The sequence below is a fragment of the Parambassis ranga genome, chromosome 19 (assembly GCF_900634625.1).
Source record: "Parambassis ranga chromosome 19, fParRan2.1, whole genome shotgun sequence".
Taxonomy (NCBI): Eukaryota; Metazoa; Chordata; class Actinopteri; family Ambassidae; genus Parambassis; species Parambassis ranga.
The window spans coordinates 11,740,400-11,766,647 of NC_041039.1; the positions used below are offsets into that span (position 1 = coordinate 11,740,400).

At 42.3% G+C, this 26,248-nt stretch overlaps 4 protein-coding genes across 5 annotated transcripts; 2 read left to right on the top strand and 2 right to left on the bottom strand.

The window, feature by feature from the left end:
• Nucleotides 1-533: 533 nt before the first annotated feature.
• LOC114452416 (transmembrane protease serine 9-like) lies at nt 534-6,487 on the top strand. Of its 2 annotated transcripts, none has more exons than XM_028431726.1 (18): nt 534-604; nt 1,009-1,029; nt 1,105-1,267; nt 1,515-1,789; nt 1,894-2,039; nt 2,111-2,420; nt 2,559-2,721; nt 2,807-3,081; nt 3,186-3,331; nt 3,403-3,712; nt 3,851-4,013; nt 4,099-4,373; nt 4,478-4,623; nt 4,695-4,917; nt 5,030-5,201; nt 5,278-5,543; nt 5,636-5,742; nt 5,840-6,487. In XM_028431726.1, the coding sequence occupies exons 1-18, from the start codon at nt 550-552 to the stop codon at nt 6,104-6,106; spliced, it is 3,483 nt and encodes a 1,160-aa protein (XP_028287527.1). In that variant the 5' UTR covers nt 534-549; the 3' UTR covers nt 6,107-6,487. The 2 variants fall into 2 exon arrangements, with proteins under 2 accessions (XP_028287527.1, XP_028287528.1); XM_028431727.1 differs by having other exon boundaries at nt 5,033-5,201.
• Nucleotides 6,421-15,005, bottom strand: LOC114452417 (integrin alpha-M-like). The gene is made up of 30 exons (XM_028431728.1): nt 14,845-15,005; nt 13,755-13,857; nt 13,512-13,618; nt 13,269-13,339; nt 13,083-13,197; nt 12,496-12,623; nt 12,273-12,418; nt 11,797-11,947; nt 11,539-11,689; nt 11,337-11,410; nt 11,141-11,252; nt 10,933-11,066; nt 10,699-10,851; nt 10,396-10,611; nt 9,671-9,804; nt 9,445-9,587; nt 9,190-9,347; nt 8,965-9,090; nt 8,791-8,864; nt 8,500-8,638; nt 8,323-8,421; nt 8,162-8,241; nt 8,002-8,088; nt 7,854-7,923; nt 7,671-7,769; nt 7,518-7,598; nt 7,325-7,435; nt 7,080-7,193; nt 6,880-6,990; nt 6,421-6,794 (listed from the first exon to the last, which is right to left on the bottom strand). The coding sequence occupies exons 1-30, from the start codon at nt 14,879-14,881 to the stop codon at nt 6,693-6,695; spliced, it is 3,426 nt and encodes a 1,141-aa protein (XP_028287529.1). The 5' UTR covers nt 14,882-15,005; the 3' UTR covers nt 6,421-6,692.
• A 1,372-nt stretch (nt 15,006-16,377) lies between these two features.
• aldoab (aldolase a, fructose-bisphosphate, b) lies at nt 16,378-19,644 on the top strand. The gene is made up of 7 exons (XM_028431098.1): nt 16,378-16,491; nt 17,625-17,743; nt 17,836-18,102; nt 18,190-18,350; nt 18,559-18,817; nt 18,914-19,113; nt 19,209-19,644. The coding sequence occupies exons 2-7, from the start codon at nt 17,632-17,634 to the stop codon at nt 19,299-19,301; spliced, it is 1,092 nt and encodes a 363-aa protein (XP_028286899.1). The 5' UTR covers nt 16,378-16,491; nt 17,625-17,631; the 3' UTR covers nt 19,302-19,644.
• Nucleotides 19,645-20,230: 586 nt separating this feature from the next.
• On the bottom strand, nt 20,231-24,522 carry LOC114451723 (mast cell tryptase). Its single transcript, XM_028430532.1, has 6 exons — nt 24,461-24,522; nt 22,551-22,565; nt 22,287-22,455; nt 21,496-21,764; nt 21,274-21,419; nt 20,231-21,148 (listed from the first exon to the last, which is right to left on the bottom strand). The coding sequence occupies exons 1-6, from the start codon at nt 24,513-24,515 to the stop codon at nt 20,828-20,830; spliced, it is 975 nt and encodes a 324-aa protein (XP_028286333.1). The 5' UTR covers nt 24,516-24,522; the 3' UTR covers nt 20,231-20,827.
• Nucleotides 24,523-26,248: the final 1,726 nt, after the last annotated feature.

Genomic DNA, 26,248 nt, shown 5'->3' on the forward strand with positions numbered 1-26,248 from the left:
TATGTGTAAAAAAAATGTAAAATGATGCAGCTGCAGCTGATCATCAATGTCCTGCACACACACACACCTCATTGTCTGATAGCTGTTTTATTATGATGCCAGTGGTTTGTGAGTAAATATGAATGAACTCAAATATTGACGCCATACTCTAATAATGTTATTGGAATGTATTTTAAGAAAACACGTTATAGATAGACGTTACAACATCCTGCCAGTTCACCACGGTGTGCTGATAGCTTGTCCATGAGACACCAGTGACATAACCATGATGCATTTTGTCTCTTTTTTATGTTCACAAGGCGAAATAAGGTGATGAAACATCTAATTGTCCCACACACAATGACAGCAGATTCCTTTGTATTGTGTATACGGATCAGTGCATTTCTGTTTTTTTTTTGTTTTGTTTTTTTGTCCCTAAAATGATACATAAGGAACAAGGAAACTGTTCTGCCTATTGGCTGTGGGTCGCCTGGTGGGAGGGACACATCTTTTGGCAGGTAAAACTGCATGCATATAAGGATTGACACACAAGAAGTGAGCAGTCACACAATGGCTGTGAGTAGATGGACGTGCACATTAACTCTGGTGACCCTTCTCTCTGCAGGTAAGTCTCTCTTTACCAAGAATGCGGGGGCATGCAAGTGTTAAAATGACAACATGACAAGTCGCTTTACCAGCATGGAGACAAAACATGGCGACTTTCTGTGTAACCTCCTAATTTTAGTTGTGTGAAACAAAAAATCATTTCCCATTTAGGTTGAGTGAGTTTTAGAACTTTGCTACTTGTTTTTTGAGAGTGTGACTGAGTGAACTTTAACAAGTTTTCAGGTTTTGACTTCACTCATAGTGGAATCTATATTGTATTTCCACACATACTATAAATATGAAGCTACATTTACTTACCTTTTTAATAAAAATTGCCTATTAATCTCAGAGACTGACATAAAACTGAAAAAACTAGTGGTCAGTGAACAGATTCATATTGATCTATTGTTCTCTCTCTTTCAGAACTACATGCTCAGCTTGATGGTGGGTAAACACAAAAAAAACTAAATCTACACTTTGACTTGCTGCAATAAATGATGACTTATTGGTTTCGTACAGTATGTGGGACTGTTCTGCTGAACACCAGGATAGTTGGAGGTGAAGATGCTCCACCTGGAAGGTGGCCTTGGCAGGTTAGTCTGCAGTGGTTTGGCAGCCATGTTTGTGGGGGTTCCCTCATTAACAAAGAGTGGGTGATGTCTGCTGCTCACTGCTTCGCCAGGTGAGTGGCACAAAACACTGTCATTAACAAAACAGTTAGTCAGTCACAAAAAGGTTTGACTAATATTTAACTTAAGTTGGCTGTTATCAGGATGGAGACACACTAAAGGCAGAAATTTCTGACGTTCCTGCAGAACCTCAAACAAATATTAATATAATACTCATTCCTGTAACAGTACAATGAATACTTCTGATTTTATGAATAAATAATAAGGTCTGGGTTATTTAAAATGTTAATTTTATTTTAGAATTAGCACAAGTACCTTTGGATGGCAGCTTTCTATGGGTCGTCAGAACCTGCAGGGTGAAAACCCAAATGAAGTGTCCAGAACTGTTTCCAGGATCATTTTACATCCAGACTATGACAGCAGAACCGACAACAATGACATTGCTCTGCTCAGACTGACCTCAGCAGTCAGTTTCACAGACTATATCAGACCTGTGTGTCTGGCAGCGAGTGGCAGTGTGTTCAACAATGGCACTGAATGCTGGGTCACTGGCTGGGGAGCGGTCAATGAGGGAGGTGAGTCTGGATGTTGCTGAGTGTGAGGATTGGTTGACTTCAGCCTTGATGTGTCCTGTAATCTATAGTTTTATTTGTTGTCTCTGGGCTTGTGTCTCCCTCAGTGTCCTTACCCTTCCCTGAAACTCTACAAGAAGTGAAGGTTCCTGTTGTGGGAAACAGACAGTGTGACTGTCTGTATGGAGCAGGCTTTGTCAACGACAACGTGATCTGTGCTGGTGTTCTGGCAGGAGGCAAAGACTCGTGTCAGGTAGGCTGCTTCGTTTCATCTTTCTGTTAAACAGGAGTCTATAGTTCTCAGTGTTCTGTTTGTCTTTACAGGGAGACTCAGGAGGTCCAATGGTTAGTCAGCAGGGCCTGGTCTGGGTCCAGTCTGGAATTGTTAGTTTTGGTTTTGGCTGTGCCCGGCCCAATCTGCCCGGAGTCTACTCCAGAGTGTCCAGCTACCAGTCCTGGATCAACTCCCAAATCCACTATGATAAGCCAGGCTTTGTCCAGTTCACATCCAGGGGTCCAGATACTGACAGCAGCTACACCTGTCCTAGTCTGCCACCTATTGATACTACTGGTGCTACTACAACTGGTAGTGTAAAATCTACAACTACAGAATCCTCTACATCAAGTGCTGAAGGTAAGAATGCATACTGTCACAGAATAAAGAACCTACTATACAGGCCAGGCTTCCAATTATACTATCTACAAATAAAGACCTAGTTACAGTCAGAAATGTAAACAAATGCTTAAATATGGTCTGTGTCCCTTTTTGCAGTTTGTGGCATCGCTCCTGTGAACACCAGGATAGTTGGAGGTGAAGATGCTCCACCTGGAAGGTGGCCTTGGCAGGTTAGTTTGCAGTGGTTTGACAGCCATGTTTGTGGTGGTTCCCTCATCAACAGAGAGTGGGTGATGTCTGCTGCTCACTGCTTCGCCAGGTGGGCCATCCAAATATTTTTTGTGGACTCTATTTCCAAGCAAAGTGTTAATATGTCATTAACAATGATGTATATTATCTTGTAGCATTAGCACAAGTACATTTGGATGGCAGCTTTCTCTGGGTCGTCAGAACCTGCAGGGTGAAAACCCAAATGAAGTGTCCAGAACTGTTTCCAGGATCATTTTACATCCAGACTATGACAGCAGAACCGACAACAATGACATTGCTCTGCTCAGACTGACCTCACCAGTCGAGTTTACAGACTACATCAGACCTGTGTGTCTGGCAGCGAGTGGCAGTGTGTTCAACAACGGCACTGAATGCTGGGTCACTGGCTGGGGAGCGGTCAATGAGGGAGGTGAGTCTGGATGTTGCTGAGTGTGAGGATTGGTTGACTTCAGCCTTGATGTGTCCTGTAATCTATAGTTTTATTTGTTGTCTCTGGTCTTGTGTCTCCCTCAGTGTCCTTACCCTTCCCTGAAACTCTACAAGAAGTGAAGGTTCCTGTTGTGGGAAACAGACAGTGTGACTGTCTGTATGGAGCAGGCTTTGTCAACGACAACATGATCTGTGCTGGTGTTCTGGCAGGAGGCAAAGACTCGTGTCAGGTAGGCTGCTTCGTTTCATCTTTCTGTTAAACAGGAGTCTATAGTTCTCAGTGTTCTGTTTGTCTTTACAGGGAGACTCAGGAGGTCCAATGGTTAGTCAGCAGGGCCTGGTCTGGGTCCAATCTGGAATTGTTAGTTTTGGTTTTGGCTGTGCCCGGCCCAATCTGCCCGGAGTCTACTCCAGAGTGTCCAGCTACCAGTCCTGGATCAACTCCCAAATCCACTATGATAAGCCAGGCTTTGTCCGGTTCACCACTAGGGGTCCAGATACTGACAGCAGCTACACCTGTCCTAGTCTGCCACCTATTGATACTACTGGTGCTACTACAACTGGTAGTGTAAAATCTACAACTACAGAATCCTCTACATCAAGTGCTGAAGGTAAGAATGTATACTGTCACAGAATAAAGAACCTACTATACAGGCCAGGCTTCCAATTATACTATCTACAAATAAAGACCTAGTTACAGTCAGAAATGTAAACAAATGCTTAAATATGGTCTGTGTCCCTTTTTGCAGTTTGTGGCATCGCTCCTGTGAACACCAGGATAGTTGGAGGTGAAGATGCTCCACCTGGAAGGTGGCCTTGGCAGGTTAGTTTGCAGTGGTTTGACAGCCATGTTTGTGGTGGTTCCCTCATCAACAGAGAGTGGGTGATGTCTGCTGCTCACTGCTTCGCCAGGTGGGCCATCCAAATATTTTTTGTGGACTCTATTTCCAAGCAAAGTGTTAATATGTCATTAACAATGATGTATATTATCTTGTAGCATTAGCACGAGTACATTTGGATGGCAGCTTTCTCTGGGTCGTCAGAACCTGCAGGGTGAAAACCTAAACGAAGTGTCCAGAACTGTTTCCAGGATCATTTTACATCCAGACTATGACAGCAGAACCAACAACAATGACATTGCTCTGCTCAGACTGACCTCACCAGTCGAGTTTACAGACTACATCAGACCTGTGTGTCTGGCAGCGAGTGGCAGTGTGTTCAACAATGACACTGAATGCTGGGTCACTGGCTGGGGAGCGGTCAATGAGGGAGGTGAGTCTGGATGTTGCTGAGTGTGAGGATTGGTTGACTTCAGCCTTGATGTGTCCTGTAAGCTATAGTTTTATTTGTTGTCTCTGGTCTTGTGTCTCCCTCAGTGTCCTTACCCTTCCCTGAAACTCTACAAGAAGTGAAGGTTCCTGTTGTGGGAAACAGACAGTGTGACTGTCTATATGGAGCAGGCTTTGTCAACGACAACATGATCTGTGCTGGTGTTCTGGCAGGAGGCAAAGACTCGTGTCAGGTAGGCTGCTTCGTTTCATCTTTCTATTAAACAGGAGTCTATAGTTCTCAGTGTTGTGTTTGTCTTTACAGGGAGACTCAGGAGGTCCAATGGTTAGTCAGCAGGGCCTGGTCTGGGTCCAGTCTGGAATTGTTAGTTTTGGTTTTGGCTGTGCCCGGCCCAATCTGCCAGGAGTCTACTCCAGAGTGTCCAGCTACCAGTCCTGGATCAACTCCCAAATCCACTATGATAAGCCAGGCTTTGTCCGGTTCACCACCAGGGGTCCAGATACTGACAGCAGCTACACTTGTCATGGTCTCCTACCACCTCAAACAACCTCAATGACAACATTAACAAGTACTGTTCCTGTAACCAGTCCTGCCAGTGAGTGTCTGTGAGTGTTTTCTGCTTTTCTCCTCTCATCTAGGAGCAGTTTGTGGTGAAGCTCCCATGAACATTCATGCAGTAGGAGATAGTACCACTGTGCCTGGAGGAACATGGCCATGGATGGTGAGTCTCTACAACAATGGGACCTTTACATGCAGAGGGACCTTAATATCTGACAGCTTTGTACTCACTGCTGCTGATTGCTTTGCTGGGTAAGTATACAAGCAACACAAGTATATTGTCAACAAAGAGCTTTATGTCTAATGATATCCTCTGTTCTCCTCGAAGCTCCATCCCAGATGTCCGTGAGTGGAGTGTGTTTCTGGGCCAGCACCTTGTCAACGGTGCTGAAGAATTTGAGATGAATTTGGGTGTTGCTAATATTATCGTGAGTAAAATGTCTGGCCCCAGTATTGCAGTGGTGCAGCTGGCCGAATCAGTGAGCTACAAAGACTACATCCTGCCTGTGTGTGTGGACATTACCAATACCAGGTCATTCCCTCCTGGGACTCCGTGTTGGGTGGCAGGATGGGAGCAGGGGAGCAAAAACAGAGGTAAGGATTTTGTAGCTTTTGTGGCTGATGTAAAGTTTACCCTTACATATGATGAAGATTCACAGAAACTCATTTCAATATGTTTCTTGCAGGAATTGAAGCTGCCTCATGTCTTCGAGACCTTGAAACTCAAGTAGTAAATTGTGCAAATACTTCTGATTCAGAGAGTATTTGCACTTTAAACATGAATCTTCAACAGGTAAAACACAATCTCACCTCACATTTTTTATTCGAATCTGTTTTTTGATTCAGTGTCAGGATCATAACTCATGATGAGTCCTGCTTTACATCCACAGGGGGATCAGGGCAGTCCTCTGCTGTGCAACTCTGACTCAGGATGGTTTCAGGTAGCTGTCGTCACAGTGAATGAGAGTAAATCTACACATGCAGACATTCAGGTCTTTGCCAAAACTTCAAGATTTGGATCATTCTTAAAGGAGACAGTGTATGACTTACCTTCTCCTCCTCCTCCTCCTCCTCCGACTGGAAATTCGCCAGGTTCCTTAGTTTCCCTACTCCTGTCTTTTATTGTCCCAGTTTTTTCAGTGTTTCTGATGTCATGATCTTTCTTTTGCATTGAAACATAAAGCTGACGGACAGCTGTGCACACCAATATATAGTCAATAAATGCACTTACAATACTCATGTTAAAAAAAAAACAATATGAAGCACTTCCCAAGAAGTTTACATATTTATGACAAGTCTACTACACTGTAATATGATTATACGATTATACAAAATAATTATTCTGGAAAATGTGTTCAACTGAAGGATGGGTTCTGTTTCATATTCTGTGCAATTTTGCATCTGTTTCTTTCTTTCTTGTAATGCAATACACACATATATTTGCACATATAATATATTAAATACCAAAGCATAACACAAATGTCTTTATTATGTACATTCACAAAAGGCAACTAACTTTATTAAAGCATGCACGCTGTATCTCAGAAAGTTTACATAAAGAGTAAAAATAATTGCAGCGGATTTGGGATGGGACCACCTTAGATGCCAGGATGTTGGCACTGTGCCCATATAAAGATGTAAACACATGGTGCACACACACACAATATCTCACATCTCACTTCAGGTCTTAGGTGTGTAGGCAGCAGGCAAATATTACACATCTATATGAAAAAACATTTTTATTTATTCTCCCAGGGGGGTGTCTGTGTTTACCTCCGGACCTGCTCCTTCTCCTTCTGCACTTTCATTGATCATTTCTTGGTATTTACTCTTAAAAAATCCAGCCTGAGACAAAAGGAGATTAAATTTATTAACGTGCCTATGATTTCTCTTATTTCACATTAAGTTGTGTATAAAATGGTGTATGTACCTTATACAGGCCAGCAGTGAGTAAAGCCAGGAAGGCCAGTCCTCCCAGGGATCCTCCGACGATCTCTTTGGTGAAATCTGGCTCAGGATACACTTCAACCTCAGCCTCAACCTGGCAAGTTAAGTGACAGAATGAAGATAAAATTCAGGCTTATTTATCACTCAAATAATAAAACATAATAGTATATAATATATAATCACCTTGCGGACAGGAGGATTGTTATTAGACCCAGTTGAGAAGAAGATGTACTTGCTCCTGTCGTACTCCAGACTGACCGTGCTAGTCAAGAGGAACTTGGCAGATTGAAGTCCAATCTGAAAAGAAAACATTTACCTTTTATCGGTGTACACATCATATAAAAACACTTTAAGAATGTAACCAGAAGGAGAGTGAAATGCAAGACTTGAACTAAAAACCAATTCTTTCCTAACATTAGCTACATTACCTGTTCTATCCACCCTGAGCTGAGGTTGGCAGAGATAACGTATGTCTTGCTCTCCAGTCTGGCCATGAACCTCGTACACCTGAACACACCACATGTGGCTACAGAGCAGTCCTGTAGGATGCATGCAAGAAAAGCTGTGATTCAACAACATGTGTATTAACCACAACACTTAAGTTGTAGAGGCAACACTTACCACTGACTTATTTTTCTGTATCTGTGAAACAAAGTCCGTGATAGCAGGGGCTTCAACTTGGCCTTTTATACAGTCTTGAATCTAAAACAACAGATTTATGTCAACTAAGATGCTACGTTGAAGTCAGGAGATTTGATTTTTAACATACTTTACCTGAAAACTATCCCCATCTGCCCAAATGTCTTTACCGCCAAGCTTTACTGGGATCTTGATAACTACAGTGAGACTCAGTGCCCTGATATCATTTGTAACCTGAGAGATGGGGAGACATAAAATAATGTTTTATTGGAGGATAACTGTTAATATTAACTTAAAACATATAAAGTGAAATGTCACCTTGATTGATTGTTGAAATGGTTTCTTCAAGTTATTCTTTCCAAAAGTGAAATTGTTGTAGCTGAGGGAACTAAAGAAACATTTTAAACATCATAAATAGCTGAGATTAAAATTCTTTTACAAGAATGTAACGTGCAGTTACACAAACCTCTCAGTCGTGACAAAAATGCTGTACTTCACATCGATCCCCATCTGTTTATACAGTCGACTTGAAGGGAGATGATCCTGATTCCCACTAGAGGGCAGACGTCAGTTAAATCACCTGATACTTGTATAAACAAACAGCACCTGTAGCAGGTGAACAGTACCTGGTGGCATTTGCAGTGACAACTATTCGATTTGCAAGTTGTGTGTTGATGTCAATCCCATAGGAGACAATGAACAAAGCCTGGAATAAAGCAGAGGAGACAAATCAGAGCAACTCCTTCTCAGACTCAACAGTCTATATGCAGCAGTGACAACAACAAACCTTTGTGTTGCCCTTAAAAATAGGCCTGTCAACCGTGCACTCTGTCTTTCCTCGTGTTGAGCCATCCTCACTGTCCAAGGAGCTGCACACAATTCTTCCCTAAACAGAACAAAGTAGTAAATTGCTGTGTGGCTTGACAGGGAAGCTGATCATAGAGGAGATGACATGATGTCTTACCTTACTTGTGACCTTTCTGTAGGAGAGGCCAGCTGGGTATGTGAGAATAACATGGCTGTTGTAAGAGTTTTCACCTGCGTTCTCCACGAAAACTGTGACATCCAAGAGCTCGTCAATGCCCACTTTAACTTCTGAGGAGCTGAGAGATCGCAGGGAAATTAAACAATGACAAGCGAACTACAGGGACAGTGTTGTGGTGTTCTTTTGGTGATATTGATAGCTGTCAGTCAGGTGTCTGTTGCCTAAAGATGTGGAACAATCACAGCCTGAAATGTGATAAGCAGAACTCACCCGGTGAAGTTGAAGTCCAAATTCAGGTTATCCACACATTTGTTGTCTGTGCCACAGTTGATCTCAAACCCTAACTGTAAAGGAGAGAAATAAAATGTTTTTTTGTTTCATTCTCATCTTCATTAGGTCTATAGGCTTTGATTTCCAGTTTATAATAATAATAATGTTTCTTACAGGATAAGTGGTTGTTGTTTGAGCCTGCTGGGCGAGACTTGGTTTGAGGTTTGTTTCCAATGGACGACTGTCAAAGGTGAATCTGAGCTCATTAGAAAGTGGATTCAAAGCATCTTCTTGACAAGCCTGCCAGGAGAGGGCGCTGTTATAATATAGTTCTTCTCACATTTGGCTTCACTTCAACCTCAAACGGTATACTTCTCTTTACAATTTGAAACACTTTACCTCAATGAAGAATTTCACAGTAGAGCACTGACGTGTATTTAAATCAATTATAACTGTCTTTGTTATATCTCTCTTCTGCTTTTCACTGAAGTATGCTCGGTTGTTTGGAACCTTGCGGTTGGAATCCAGGGTTAGATTAAAATGAATGTTTGCAGTAGCTGGAATTGAGCAGAGAGAATCATTGTTACTGTTGACTCACATAAAAGAATTGGAATGGGCTCTGGGGTTTAGAAAACATGGAGCTGAGTGAGAAACCTCTGTATATTGCAGTGTGTGGGGTCATGGTAATGCAGATTTCAGCTGTGTGCTCCAATGTTTTTGAACAATCTGAAATTTGTGTTGGGATTTGTTTTGGACTGTATGACACCAAAGCTTCTACCATTACTATAGGTCTTGATCTGTAAACAGAAAAACAGTAAAAACAATTTTAAACAAACATTTTTACACATAATGCAAAGTTATTCGAGTATCTTGAAATTACCTTAGTAAGACAACTTTGCCCTTTGAACCCACCGCCAAGTCAGGCAGTTGATCACCACTTAGATCAAATGTTGATTGACTGATCGACGTGCCAAAGAACTTCAGTCCTGGCTGGACTTCAGAGGCAGCAATCCTCTGTGTGAACAGAAACATTTTAATTACAGCAAATTACACTATCAACAGCCAGGTTTCTGTAGGTAGCAAAACTACTTGCACCCAGGGGTACAGCATGAGAGAGATGATCACCAAATCAACTTCCAAGTTCTTAACTAAGCTGCAAATTTTAAATACGATGAAAAACCTGAGGCTTTAGCAAGGGCGTAGATTTGCTTTTGACATTGGTGGGGACCTAAGATTCTAACAACTGTCTCGCACTCGCTGTCCCGCATGTGTTTTGGCGCTGCCAACTAAAGTAGCTACCCGTGTGACAGCAGGAAATCAAATGGGCATGTGTGTTACAGTAGGAACAGAGCCATTGATATAACCAAATCAGAATCTGAATATCACAGGCTTGTAGGACCAATGATAGGAGGATCTCTATTGGTAGGACGCCAGAAAAGAACAGAATTTAACCCTTCCTGCACTCAATGAGAATCTGTTTTTTGGTGGGGGATGGTGACAATTAAGTAATTGCTGGACATTGGTGGGGACGCGTCGCGTACGTCCATGCTAAACCTACACCCTTGGGCCGATAGGCGGCCTTCTTTGTGTTTTACTATTTCTCACCTGTGAGAAGGTAGGACTGATTCTTATCCCTCCCTCGCCTTGAAAAATGTATATGCTGCCTTGACCATCATTTTCCAGAGGTGCTCCAACTGCCAAATCACTGAATCCGTCTGCGTTTAGATCTGGCAGTACAGCAAGAGATGATCCAAACCTGCCATTTTCAGATGCCTGTCCTCTCAGTACTAATGGGTTGGAGTCCAGATGACACTCAACATTCTGGGGGGAAGTAGGAAGATATGAATGAATGATTCTTGGTCATTAAACGACAGGCCTGTTTAATTGTTCTTCTGATCTGACATTTACCACATTGTTTAATGTGCACACATAAACTCTTCCCTCTCTGTCAGGTTCTTTGTACATGGGGGCAGATATGAGGATTAGATCGGTGTAAATGTCGTAATCCAAGTGCATGGCACATACCACTGCCCCAAAATACGCGCCAGTCGGAAACTGTGACTGCAAAAAAAGAAAAAAAGAAAAACATCAATGGAAGCAGAAATAACATTCACGCTGAATTTCAGGACCTTAAATACACACCTGCAATTGATTGGGATCAATTGTTTGGGTATTTTCTTTGAAAATAACCCTGACAGCTCCCCTGTGTTGATATCTGGGAGCTCCAACAATTACCGTAGAGCCTTGCCTGGACCGAGCCACCGCCATGGAGTAACCTACAATTACATAGACAAGTAGTCAAAAAGGATTGCAGAGTTCCAAAGACACACGCAGACACATGCACTCTTACCAAGATAACTGTCAGGCTCCATATATTCAGGTGCATATGTTGGTGGGTCACTGCCGTATCGTCTGTAGCCTCCCCTCCATCCATTTGCACCAACAATACCCAACTGATATCCCTGCAAAGTACACAGAAATGTAAAGAAACATTTAAAATATGAACGTTGTTCCTAAAGAGGGATTGTGTGACTGTATGAATTTACCCCAGGCACAAAAGCAGCACTGAATCCCTGTTGAGACATTTCCATTTTCAGCGACTCTCCGCTACTTTGAGATCCTGAAACAGGAAGGTAAATGATCCAACACAATAAATCTACTTCCATTTGCACAATTATGGCTAAACTGACACATTGTGTAAATCTATCCCAGCATTAACATAAAGTGACAGGATGTGCAACTTTATACCTTCAATAGAAAATATTCTGTCCTGCAGATTTGTTTTTATTTCATCAAGTGCAGCAAAGTTGCTCACTTGAAACACATGTTTGTCAGAAGGGTTAGATGCGATGGTGTGAAGTTCTTGTTTTGCATCTGCAACATTAAATGCTCTCCCTACCTGCAGAATTGATCGAGATGAAAAAAACATCAGGTGTTTTTGCAGGTAAATTAATTAAACACCAAGTGATTTTAAAACTACTAATGTGACTAAAACAGTTTACTCACCCCAATAGCAAATCGAACAATTTTTTGCTGCTCAGCGAATCGTGCTGCATCCCACAAATCGAAACGGTCGTGAGACTCTCCATCAGTAATTACTATCAGCACCTTCTTCACATTTGGCCTAGAACCTCTCCATTGTACAAAAACGTTGTTACTGTCAAAACATAAGCAAATACAGGTTCTTGAATTATTATAAGAAGGATTTTTCTTTCAGATGTACTTAATATTTATATTAAATAAATATCCATACAGTATCTCAGGTTGTCCGTCAGTTTCCGTCAACATTAAAGAGAATTTCAAATTTCTGTAGTCTTTTTTTAATATTTATATGTTCAGTAATGAAAGTGTCCAAAGTTATTGCTGTCTCAGGTGTGGACGACTCTAGTAACACACATTTCTCAAAGACAATTCTGTCTTTTGTCAGACATAAACTCTAAAGGACAGACACAGAGTATTTACAATATCACGATATCACTTACACAACGTATTTGATGGCCATTGCTGTGTAAGTTCCTCCACTTAATTGTGCTATGTTGTCAATGTTAGACTCCCATGATGGAGACCGGAAAAAGTCATTGAAGTAATAATGGACTGTACGCCTATCAGAGAACTGAGAAACAGAAAACTGACAAAAAAAAGAAAAAAGTGTATTTTTGAAATTGTTAAAATATTTTTGACTTTTGACTGTGTGATAACCCTTACCTGTGTGTCCCCTGCCAGGAATGACTTGATCAGATCTTTCACAAATGTCTTCATTCTTTGAAAATCTGCTCTATTCACACTGCCTGAACCGTCCAGAAGAAAGGCTATGTCTGCTTGTACACGGCACTCTGTCAAAAAGAGAGGTCCGAAAGTAATGTATTACACTGGCTAATTACACTTGTAGTGATGAAGAAATGCAAGTGATAAGCTAAAAATAACTCATTGTCAGTCAGAAAGGTGTCATAAACGACACATTTAGTTCACTGTAATGCTATGTTTGGGGTACTTTGTCTCAAACCTAAATGTATAATCAAACTAGAAGAGGTGATGGAAGAAAAGCTCAGGACTGCAGCCAAGATCATGGTCATGAAGGAGAGGGCTGCATAGGAAAGTGAGAGACAGCAAGGAACTCCACACAAGTTGCTTGGCAGCTTGTTGGTTCAAAGGCACCTCTCCAACCTTCCTCACTCCTCATCCTCTACTCTAACCCTCCTCAACACCTCATCGTAACCCTGCCGATCCCACCTCTTCCTGACTGCAGCTCTAACTGGTTTCATTCTTGTTTGTTTTTCACTCAGTTCAGTTACCTTCAAGAGAGGGAGGTATTGGAGATCCAAATCTGTTACTGTTGTCAATCTGAAAACACATTCCGTTGTACATGGTGATACTTTTGCAGTCCTTGGGGATGGTTGGACCACAAGCCTGAAAAGAGGTCGAGACCGATTAAAATCTTTTTAACTGTACTTGTTAATCTTTGCAGTGCACTAACTCACCAAGGTGTTTTTATATGTGGGATCATATGCCATTGTCAGACCAAGGGACATGTTGACTGCAAAGTCTGGCACTACATAGAAAACATTCCACAGTTGTTAATACACTGATTAAAGATGCAGAGAGAGCATTGGTACAGTGTGGTGTGGATCACAGGAGGACTGACACTGATAGTTTCTCATTAGAAGTCTGTTATGTCATCCATAACAGATACAGACTTTTACCTGTTTTACATTAACACTTGCCTGTTAATGGTTGTATCTTCTGGCAGTTTGCATTGGAGATGGTGCAACTATAAATTTCCCCCTTTCCATTTGCTGAATACTGTGCAAGCGGGGCACTGATGAGCAAACTGAGGAAACAAAACCAGACGCGTATGTATGATAAGCAGTCTGGTAAACGCTTTGGATTTAAATAGAACCCACATTTTTTTTAGAAGCCTGTGTTTTATCTCCAAACTCTTCACAAGAGCGTGTGCTGTCACTCACTTAGTTTGCCTTTGCACCACCTGGTAGCCAAAACCTGCAGCAGAGTTGCTCAAGGTCTTCCAAGCCACAGGTTCGATGTTGAAACAAAGGGCAGCTTTTAACACTGATGGATGAAGGACAAAGAATCACAAGCTAATTTATGTGTAAAAATGATGTTCAAGCCACGATCATGTGTCATTTTATTACGATTTAAAAGCCACAATATTTCATCTCTAAACATATTGGCTAAAAGAAATCATACTTTTTTACATCTCTGTCTTAAATATGTGCAATATATAAGTAGAACAGGGTGGCTGGTAGAGTGAGTGTGATGGTTGTGTAGTTTCAGATAACATCCAGTCTCTGCTGTAATCTAATGACAACGGACAAATTGTACATGATGATATTACTTGACTCATAAATGGTTACCATACTTGTAGCTCCTAGTTAGTCCAAATAAGGCCAAACCAGCTGTGCGTGGGTGGAGCTGAGTGGGAGCAGTCATTGTACCAGGCATTCACACTGGTCACACCTTTTATTAAGCTAACCTAAGCCCTGATATAATTCAAACAGCTGTCATAAAAGAGGAAAAAAATGACAACTAGGACATTTGTCTTGGAGGTCTGCAGGGATTGACTCACTTTAAGTGTCTATTTGAGGAACTTAAGTTGGAATTATCATATCACTGTATGCTGCCTGCACTTCCTGATGGCCCACTGAGACAAATTCTTAAATTCCTGCAGACAGCAAGAAATTAAATAGACGTCCTTCCATCCTGCTGCTGTCAGACTTTATAATCAAGCCTGCTGACAGCAGTTGAAATACAAATACACCAGAATTAATCAATTACACACAACTGTGCATCATCATGTACGGTATTAATCCATGAACATGTACACATAAGAGTTTCAAATAACTGTGGCACAATAATAAGTATTTAAAGTATTTTTATTTCGTTATCTCTCTGTCACTTCAATTATATTGTTTACATTTGTTTGACATAATCTCATTTTTCAAGTATGAGGGACACAATTAATAATAAATTAATATAGTTAATAATAATTAAATGAAATGATCATTCATATTTAGACAATACTCAAGCTTGACTTACCTGACGAGAGCAGTGTAGCTGCAATTATCCACGTCATTGTTTCTCTCCCATGGAAAACAGCTAAAAATGCAGTGTGCTGTCTGGGCTCATACGATTATATTTGGAAACGGTGTGCAGTACGTGCTGCTGACAGAGACAGTGAGGCAGATGTTGAAATGTTAGGGTGAACGCAGATCAGTTAGAGGAACTCTTGTGTAGGAGGAGTGTTACAACACCAGCGTGATGTGATGCTGTTGTCACTTACATCTGTACGGTTTAATTTGATCTCCAAAACATTTATAATTTTTATTGAGAGGAAGTGAGGAAGAGATGAAGTTTAAGTTAAAGCAACCGCAAGAAGGAACGTGGTGAGAGCACAACAACAACCCTTATGTACCATAAACATGAAACACTGTTGCTGAAAAAAGGGAAGTACTAAACACTTTAAATTACAGCTATGAACTATCCACGGCACAATAAGAAACTTATTTTGCATTTAATACCCAAAACGCTTTCCTTGAGGTGTCAGTGGTGTTCCTTTTTTTCCAAGCAGTCGCCACCTCCTCATAAGTCTACTTCTTCTTTTTTGCGTGTGTCTTCCTCTGATTTGTCAAACAATTTTTTGGTGTGTTGGTACTTGATTCCATATTTGGTTGTGTCTATTGTCTATTATTTTTACATTTCAGAACTCTTTTGTGATCAAGTGTACCTTCTTAAATAATAAAATAATAAAATATGTATACATTTAGGATCGTTTAATTTTAATATTGTGTGTTTCTCTGCTTCTTTCATCTCCTTGTCTCCTTTCCTTTCCTTTTACAGCTTCTGTTCAGAAAGTGTCCTTTTACTGCTCACTACTGATAAAGTGCACTCTTGACAAACCCAGTGCATGGACCACCTCCACACTGTGAATGGCTAATTTCACATTCTCTCATAAACTCTATGAGAGAGAAAAAGAAACGGATGTGGCGTGCTGCACAACCTGAGTGCATGAAACCTGCATGAGTTTGTCAGCTGACCTTGTCCTGCCACGCAAAGACATCTACGAAAGGTTGCTGAAAGGTCAAGGATCAGAGCACGGTGCTGCTGTGTCTGGTTTGGATTTCTAAGGGCAGGTTTGCAATGTTGTCACATGCTGTTTAAGCCAGTGTGTATGTGTGTGTGCTATTACATATACACCAAAGTTATCTTCCTCCACACATACCCTTTAAAATGACCTCTTGGGGATGATGGGTGAGGCAGCAGATTTGATACAACATACTGTCATAAAATTGCTTTGAATGAGGTGTGAAAGATTCACATGAATCTTTTGCATCATAGGAGATAAATATCTTCTGCTCATCCACCTATCATTTTTTACTCTTCATTACACCACAATATTCGTCTTTTCTCCTCTACATCCCAGCCTAACTGCACCTTTCTGTTGCCATTCACTGAACCACTTTCTGCCCTTTCTCTGGCTGACCACCAACAAGTTAGTCCAGCCCCTGCGCTGCTGAATGTCACAAGGCGTCTCTGGTTGCATCCTGATCTTTTTTTAGCAGTGCAGCTGAAATGTGAGGGGTCACAATGGGAGGATAAATACAAGGGCCAGTGGGGTGGAAGGGGTGTCGCAGACGCCGGATCTTCTCTCTCTCTTTTCTCTCAGCTCTCCTTCCAAACTCTAAGGTAAAAGACCTGAAAATGTAAGATAAATGCACTGTTTAAACTTGTTTTGTATGTAGGAGGTACTCACAACAGCTTTCAAAAGTGCATGCATGTGGTGTATATGTGTGTGTGGTTAGCCTTAACAAAACAGACTCGTCTCTGTGTGGTAAATGAAACTGTGTGAGAACAGATCAGACATGAAAATAGTCTGTTCGCTTTTTCTCTAATGCATGAGATGTTGCTTCACTTTACACTTCAGCCTAGGCTGTGCTCAGTAATTCACCCCTTGACACATATTTTCACATTTGCCACATAGTGATCACATTTAGCACATCTTTACAGGTCATTGCCACAAATTTCCAATGATGCAAAGTTTCCATTGTCATAGAATTCAGCTGGTTCTAACTATGTCTAAGCTTGTATTTAAAAAAAAACTACACACACGCTGTGTTTGTTAAACTTCCTGCAGGGTGGATGTGGCTCCTTAACAGCTGTGCCTAAAGCTGCACAATTCCCCTTTCAAGTAACACTTACTCACCATTACCCTCTGCACTGTAGTTGTATATTTAGTCTGGCCTATTGATAGTGGAGGCACAGAAGGCGGGGGAGGAAGAAGAGTGTCAGGGTGTGTGTGTGTGTGAGTGAGGACGGGGGCAGTAAAGGGGAAAGAAAAGGTCAGGGATAAGAGGATAGAAGATGGAATAAGTCGCCCACATGCTTGGGGGGGGGTGGTCTGATACATGGAGGGTCGGGCAGAGGGAGGGTGTGAAGGGCTCTCTGACACTGGATCCCTTGTGCTGCTGTGTATTGTGCCTGGGGAATAGTGTGTAACAGCAGATCCCACCTGCTGCTAGAGCTGCAACAACTGCACACATAGCTTTGGGAACCAGCTGATTCGATCTTTCAAAGGACAGACACGAAAACCTAATAAAAAACGTGTAGTCTGACTCTGAAGCCCAAGTCATTCTTCACCACTTCCTGCACACACACAGCCCTGAGCTGTACACCAAAACTCACATGCTAGAAAAACCATGACCTGAACTGCTGTTTTGCAATTAGGTTGAACTTTTCCCCTTTAGATAGCTGCATCTCAGTCATCATTAGCAAACTAAATGTCTGATTACTCTCTTCCTCCTCCTCCTCTTCTTCTCCAGAGTCAGGATGCCTCACGCATACCCTTTCCTCACTCCTGAGCAGAAGAAGGAGCTCAGTGACATTGCTCAGAAGATTGTTGCTACCGGCAAGGGAATCCTTGCTGCAGACGAGTCCACTGGTAAACATTTTCTTCAGTAAAATTTAAGTTTCTTAAACCTGAAATGAGAGTTTTCAGGTTGAGAATACATTGTGTCTTAATCTTACTTCCAGGCAGTGTAGCTAAGCGCTTCCAGAGCATTAATGCTGAGAACACTGAGGAAAACAGGAGGCTGTACCGCCAGCTCCTCTTCACTGCTGACGACCGCATTGTCCCCTGCATCGGTGGAGTCATCCTCTTCCATGAGACGATGTACCAGAAGACCGATGACGGCAAGCCCTTCACACAGTACCTGAAAGAAAGAGGCATGGTGGTGGGCATCAAGGTCGACAAAGGTGTTGTCCCTCTGGCTGGAACCAACGGCGAGACAACCACCCAGGGTGAGTGCAGAAACTATCTGGACATGAACAGTGCAGGTTTTAATAACATGGTCTGTCTCATCTAGTTTTTGCCGTCTATCCTAACAGGTCTGGATGGATTGTATGAGCGTTGTGCTCAGTACAAGAAGGATGGTGCTGACTTCGCCAAGTGGCGTTGTGTTTTGAAGATCACCCCCACTACTCCCTCAAGACTGGCCATCATTGAGAACGCCAATGTCCTGGCTCGCTATGCTAGCATCTGCCAGATGGTAAGAAGCAGCAGATAGATGTTGTAGTCAGGGTGGAGGCACAAACCAAATACCACAGTCTGTGTTCTTCTGATAACTTTGCATGACATGCATTCGATGTTATCGTAGCACTTACTTCCTGTATTTGTTTTAGTGTACTACAAAAATACATAGATAAACAGTGCACTGCTTGTCAGCATGACTGTCCTTGTGACTCTGCCTTCCTCAGCACGGCATCGTCCCCATTGTTGAGCCTGAGATTCTGCCTGATGGCGACCACGACCTGAAGCGCTGTCAGTATGTCACTGAGAAGGTCCTGGCTGCCGTCTACAAGGCCCTGTCTGACCACCACGTCTACCTGGAGGGCACCCTCCTCAAACCCAACATGGTTACCGCCGGACACTCTTGCTCACACAAATACAGCAACCAGGAGATTGCCATGGCAACTGTGACCGCCCTGCGTCGCACCGTGCCACCCGCAGTCCCAGGTAAAACACACATACAAAGACGTGCATGTGTGTGCAAACCGCTTGATTACACAATCAGCAAGAAGCACACTGCTAGACTCTGGTTTTTCTGTGCAGGTATTACCTTCCTGTCTGGTGGCCAGAGTGAGGAGGAGGCCTCCGTCAACCTGAACGCCATGAACCAGTGCCCTCTGCACAGACCCTGGGCCCTGACCTTCTCTTATGGCCGTGCCCTGCAGGCTTCTGCCCTCAAAGCCTGGGGTGGCAAGAAGGAGAATGGAAAGGCATGCCAGGAAGAGTTTGTCAAGAGAGCTCTGGTGTGTGTGAATGATGATAAAGATGTAATGTGAACATATCGCTTTAGTGCCCTGTGGTGCATTCATTAATATGGTCCTTTTTTCACCTTTTCCAGGCTAACAACCAGGCTTGCCAGGGCAAATATGCTTCTTCCGGAAGCAGCGCTGCTGGTGGAGAGTCACTGTTTGTGGCTAATCATGCTTATTAAGCATGGACACCCCCACCACCTTCTTCCCACTACTATTACATCACAAAAGGCACTGCCTATGAAATTTTCCTGTATTTACCACAGCAACAGTTACAATAGCACTTTGACAGCACCTTGGTAGAAAAGCCGGATGGAAGTTTTCTTTGGGTTGTTGCTGCTGCAGTTTTAGGAGATCCTGAAAAATGTTCTGCCTCCATTCCCTAACCTTTTATTTTTTAACACCTTTTTTCAAGTGTAGACTCCCACATGTTTTTACACAACTTGTACGATGTTCCTTGGTCTGTTTCCACCCTGTGCAGTGTATGACCTATACTGCAACCATGGAATAAAGTATCTACCCCAATGTGTTGCTTCACTTCCTTTTTTATTTTAAGGTCAGATGAAACCAAAAGTGAGAAATGTTGATCATATCTAAAATGTTTTTTGTTGCCATATTTTTCATTCCATTAGTAATTCTGGATATAAATGTTTCTGAGCAAAGGGAATATAATCACAGTAAAATAAACTAACACTAAATCACAAAACATCACAAAATCCCACCTGATTCTCATCCAGGTCAGAATGAAATGTGAAAGAACTCACAGTTTCACTTCCGCCTAATTAAATCCTGCCGAGGCAAAATAACAGCGTTTCAGTATTAGTTCCTGATGTTGTTGAATCTTTTGAAATGCTCAACCAAAATAAAGACAAACAAACTCTACACACATTTTAGTTATAGCCTACTTTCCCCACTGTCATGAGTTTTAAAAGAGGAACCTCAAAGTGAAAGAGGTTTGTTAGGATGTGTGTGTTGTGTTGCCTGCTGGCAGGTCTTCCTCCACTTCTGTGTGTGTCTGTGTGTGCATGTGTGTATGCATGTAAAAGATTGAAACCAGGAACAGGTGGGGCCCAGTGATTGGTCCAGTTCCTAATTGCGGTGCCATTGTGGTGACCCTAGAAAAGGAGGCCTTCATAAACAGCAGCTGAGGAGGCTCTGTCTCTCTCTTCTCCTCTACTCTCAGCAGTTGTGTGTAGCCATGTGTTAGACCTTTGTGTGGCTTGTAGCCTTTTTCTGAGCTTTAATTGTTGTACAGCAGTACAGCAGCCACATGTTGTGTTTTGTTTTGTTTTTTTATTATTATCACTTTTGAATGTCTCTCCAAAAGGTGGGACCAGTGCAATATGCTTACCCACATCAAAATTATCAGGTGACTGGGAAGAGGATAATGGTTCTGGAGAAGGACCAGTAGCTTGCCGATCCAGCTCCAGGACTCTGACTTTTTATTTGTAAGGTTTCAACCTCCAGTTCATTTTCTCTAACCCCAGCCTCTTTTATATGCAGGGTTAGCCAAACTTTGGTGGCCACTTTCCTTTTGGAGTGTGAGTGCGAGTGGAGCAATCTAGGGGGCCCCTAGACCTGGGACGTAACACACGTAACACATTTTGATTAAAAGTGCAACTTCATGCAAAGTCAAGCATGACAATGAGTTTGTTTTAATTTTTGAAAATGATTGAAAAGGTAACAACAGATAAAGTGCTGAATTGTTCTATGGAGCTAAAATGTGATGCGGCAACACTGTCACCAAAACAACAGCAAATGTAAGCTGACTGTAATTTGAATTGGATGCTCCTGAGGTCGTTGTGTTGCGACACACAAAGCCACTGTCAGGGTCGGTGCCCGTAGAAGTGAACGTCACAAATCCAACATTGGCCCCTGCAACTTGATCTGTTACCCAGGTCTGGAATTGAGACACTCTGGCATAGACTTCAGGAATACCAGCAGTGGCACAAGGTATTCCATAACTAGTAATGCCTGCCTGGATCCACACTGAGCCTTGTTTACATTGCAAAGGTCCACCAGAGTCCCCCTAAAGATGGCAGAACGCAGTCAATGAGTTAAACATCTAGCCTAACAATCTGACAGAAACATTAAAAATAGCTGTTACACAGGAAAAACAGCTGCTGCTGCAAGAAAAAAAGAACTTGTCATTGCCTGGCATGCTCCTTTGTGCTCCTGCCCCGCACAAATCATATTGCCAGTGATGTTTGCTTCAATTGAGGCGTAACTACAGGTGCACTGTTTGTTTCCAATGACAGGAATCTTAACCTGTTGTAGTGCATAACTAGCTGGCAAGGAGACTGTAAAACAGAGATCAGTGTAAGTATGATTTTATCAGCGTATTTGTTTTTGAATTCTAATGCTGCCCGAACTCACCATCCTTTCCAATCCGGCCCCAGCCAGTGGCCCAACAGGAAGTGGAGTTATGGAACTGGCTGGAATTAGCTGCCAGGCAGATGGGTTTGATGTAGTTGCTGAAAGCGACAGGGCTGCTGAGCTTCATCAGGGCGATGTCATTGTTGAAGAGCGTATCGTTGTACTTAGGATGCATGATGATCTCAGACACAGCACTTTTCACCTCATTATTATTGGGGCCAGACTGAGTCTCTCTCCCTAAGTAGAGAGTCCATGCACTGGTGGTTTTTCTGAAAATAAAGACTTGTTTAGTATTATACTGATAGACATAACTGCCTAATCATATTAGGCATGGAGCGTATAAACTTTTGACTTTGGTTTAGTTGAACTTCAGACTTTTAGAAAGAATAAGCAGAATTAACAGCTCGGTTTATTTGTAAACCACGTACGTGTTGTGTAGCTTTAGAATGAAGAAGTGCCTCTTTAAGAACAGCTGGTAATTTCACTTCCTCAAGTAAAAGCAACTAAATGTGATGTTATAACAAGTGGTCTAGGGCACACATAGAGCAGTTTAGTTTTGTTTTTTTTATTAGCTTGGGTAGTGTAGCTCATCATGCTGTTTGTACCCAAAGGTAAGTATCGAATTGTGCTCAGTGTGTTGATCAATTTCAAGGTTTTCCTAAGGAAGGAAGGGCATTTAGAGACTTCTGCATTTTCACACCCCTTGTTCAATTTGCCCACATTTCCTGTTTGAATACTGTAGTGCACAGATCACCAAGTCGACTCACTAACGGCAGGAGTGTGTGTCTTACGTTAGGATGCAGTGGGCTGCTGTGAGTACCCACTGGTTACTGATGAGGGTCCCACCACAGATGTGAGCATTGAAATCTTTGAGGTGTATGCTGACCTGCCATGGCCATGATCCAGCTGTGGCATTCTCACCTCCCACAATTCTGGTGTTCAGCGGTGCCACACCACAGTCTGACGGAGCATAGACAACATAATACTATATATATCCAGACAAATGTTACACTAAAAACTGTTGACCTGAGCATGTACAATGTAAGAGCACTTACCCTGAGCATTTGATCCTGTAGGAAGAAAAGATGAAAACATTAAAGCTGCAAGCAGCATTGCGGGCCCTCGCGCACCTTGCGATCCACAGGGCCATCGCAGTCTTCTCTCCTATGCTCTTGTCTCCTATACTCTCCTGTCCTATGCTCTCCTCTCCTCTCATTTGCAGAGATGTACAACAAACACATGTTTACAACCAAACTTTCCTGCTACCAGTAGGTGGCGCTATGACCATATAATCCTATTAGCATATATATTTGTTCAGACTCGGGTCCATAGCAGTACTGTAAGATTTTGTCCACATTGCATAAAGTATATGGGTAGTACTGCATAAAACACAGCGAGTTTCTTTGTAGTGGCGAATGGTCAACTTTGAGGCCACTCCCCCACCACACGGTAATACTTTTGAAAGAGTTCTGGAATGCGTCTATTCCCTATGGTGTCCTGAGTGGACACAGTGAATTTCAGCTCAATTGCATGAAGTATGTGAGGCATGAAAAGTTTTGAAGCAGGGTCACAAATAGGCAAAAAATGGCCACAAAAGTCAAAATGGCGGACTTCCTGTTGGGTTTGGAGCGGGGGTCCAAGAGACTTTTTTGTGCATCTTGGGGTGATACACATGTGTGCCAATTTTCATGACCCTACTCAAAACAGGCCAGGGGGGCAGGCAGAAAAACCTATGAAAACACAACATTTTGTGTAGCCAGTAGGTGGCGCTCTGTCAAAGCCTCAATATTGTTGTGTAGATGTGTTTAGGGTCAGACTCTGATCATACATGTGACATTTGGTACAGATCGGACAGAAAACGAAGAAGTTATAGCGACTTCCTGTTTCCTCTGAAATGGTCAAACTTTGAGGCCACGCCCGGCCACACCGTCAGACTTTTGTAAGAGTTTTGGAATGCGTCTATTCCCTATGGTGTGGACACGGTGACTTTCAGCTCAATCCGATGAAGTATGCGAGGCGTGAAAAGTTTTGCAGCAGGGTCACACATCGCCAAAAATGGCCACAAACTTTCAAATGGTGGACTTCCTGTTGGGTTTGGAGGGGGGGTCCAAGAGACTTTTTTGTGCGTCTTGAGGTGATACATATGTGTGCCAATTTTCATAATCCTGTGTCAAACCGGCCAGAGGGGCTATGCGTTGGGGGCACTATAGAGCCATTTTTCTATGTGCATTTCAAAACTCAGCAAATTTCAAAATTTTTCAGGCAAATGAATTTTTCTACCAAGTTTGGTGAGTTTTTGGGCATGTTAAGGCCCCCAAAAATGCGATCTAAGGGGGGGGGGAGGGGGATAATAATCCTAAGGGTTTCAATAGGGCTCTTGCACCACTCGGTGCTCGGGCCCTAATAATAATCCTAAGGGTTTCAATAGGGCTCTTGCACCATTCGGTGCTCGGGCCCTAATTAATGGCCTTTGTATACATGTAAGGGTGAGTCTATTCACACAGGTGTGTGTCACTACAACCACAAGGCAGCACTGTACTTCTGTATTCTGACTACACACACACACACACACGGCACACACAACACTGCAAGTTATTTGTTCAGATTGGATCCTGTCACTGACAGAGACTCTGTCAAACTGATTAGGAGGATTTCTGTACACACATAATCACCGTACTTCAATCTTACATGATATTTTAAATGCAAAGGGTGAATTTTAGACATTATACCAAACAAACTTCTTTATTGTAGCTGAAGCACCTGCTTGACGGTAAGTCCAGTCTTTATATATAAATACGATCTATGCAATATAATGTAACACATTCTGAAAAGCAGCAACAAAGACTACAAACACTCATTTAACACTGATGGAATAATAATAACAGTGATCTTCCAGTGAAAAGAATGAATGGTTTTCTAAGAAACTGTACATAACAGGAATAAACTGGTCAGTGTAAAAGCTCACCTTGCTCAGTAAGGATCACACACAGCAACAGGCTCCATACAGCCCAGGCTGCCATTCTGTACCATCTGTCTTCAATGTTCAGAAACAGAGGATTTAACAATGAACACACCCTGCCCAAACCCGTTTCTCTTCATGCCAGTGAAAACCGGCAAAATTCCAGATTTAAATTGACAACTACGATCAGCAGTTTGTTTGAAGCTGAATGTGAGAGATATCAGACGTTTTCTTCTCCTTTGTGTGTTACTGTTAAAGCTGTGATTAAAAAAAGGGTCATATACACTGAAAGACAATATTGACTTAGTATTTTTAGACGTAGTTGCCACAATAATGCTCCACTCTCAGCCAGGCTTTCAGGGTGCAAATGTGTTTTTCCACGACAGGGATTTGATGGTGTGAGGTGGCATAATTGTTGCCCTGTCATTGGTTCTTTTTGGGTTGATCCAATCAGCAGTAAGCCCTGTCATGCAGAAAGTGGTCTTACTGGGAACGTTCCAGTGGCAGAAACACACAGACTGGGAGTTTAGACTGGTGTAAGGTCTCAAAGAAAGTACCAGTGGAAAAACACCTAATGTTTACTGTATGCACCTGGGTGTTTATCTTTGCCACACTCATTTCCATTAAAGCAGGAAAACAGGACTTGTTAGAGTTCCTTGTGGAGAACAAGTTATGTTTGCTGTTGCAGCCCTCAAATAGCATTCAATAGTTTGATGTACTGGACCGACTGCAATCACAACAAGCATCTATTATGATTGTTATCGTAATTACAAAAGATTTCGGTGATGTCATGGCTACATGTCTTTCAGCGCCTGATGAAAGCAACAAGACTGGCACATAAAGAAAGGAGGGAAAACACAAGGGTGACTCAGAAAAGAGTCCAGTTTGAGTACACATAGAGACATGCACATCGCTTTGAAGCCTCAAAGTCTTGTATCATCCTAAAGCAAACCAACAGAGACACTGCTTGTCCCTGGAGACACTGATGCACTTCATGATCACCAAACTCTGACTGATGCAGGCTCAGACCTATTAAAATGCAGGGACAAACAACTTAAAGAGCTAATCAAGTTAATGAATATTCAGAGGGCCACACCCTTTCCTTCATGCACCTCTTGTTCTGACTAAATATTAACCATCAAAGAGAGACTGCAGCAGGAGCGCTGCTGAATGAGACAGGGAAAAGAAAGGAGCTTCTTTTCTCAAAATGTAACTTTTCCTCGGACAGAAAGGAGTTGTGGTCTCGCCTGAATGTTTGCCCACATAAGACACAGCGGGATTACTCTCTCCGTTTGTTCATGGCAACACTGCACCAATGTAAAGTAGCTCCAAAACCTTGGCCAGAGGCCCGTCTGAATTTTAAGTGACCTCTTTCTTTACTTGTGTGTCCAAACACATCTCTCTTCTCTCGCCTTCTCACTTAGAGCTTATTTTAACCCCTGGGAGGGTTAAATATATAGCCACCTTGCCTGATATTCTTTATATATTATTGCTCATAAAATCTTGTAATGCACAAGCATGTAAAGTTTTTAGTTTCCAGGACAACCTGGGCTTTAATAGCACATCTAAATGTTACCCTTTGTATTTATACCACGTCATTATACTGCAAAATAACCCTAATTTCAGACAAAATGCTGTTGTCGTATGCATAATGACAATAAAAAATTCCTGATTCATAATGTCCAGGCTGTAGTAATAAAAGGTCCTGCATCAGAAAGAGAAAGAAAAAATTCACACATATTTATTGAAAACACACAGACACTATAAACATGTTGTTTGGGGTGGTAGAGATAA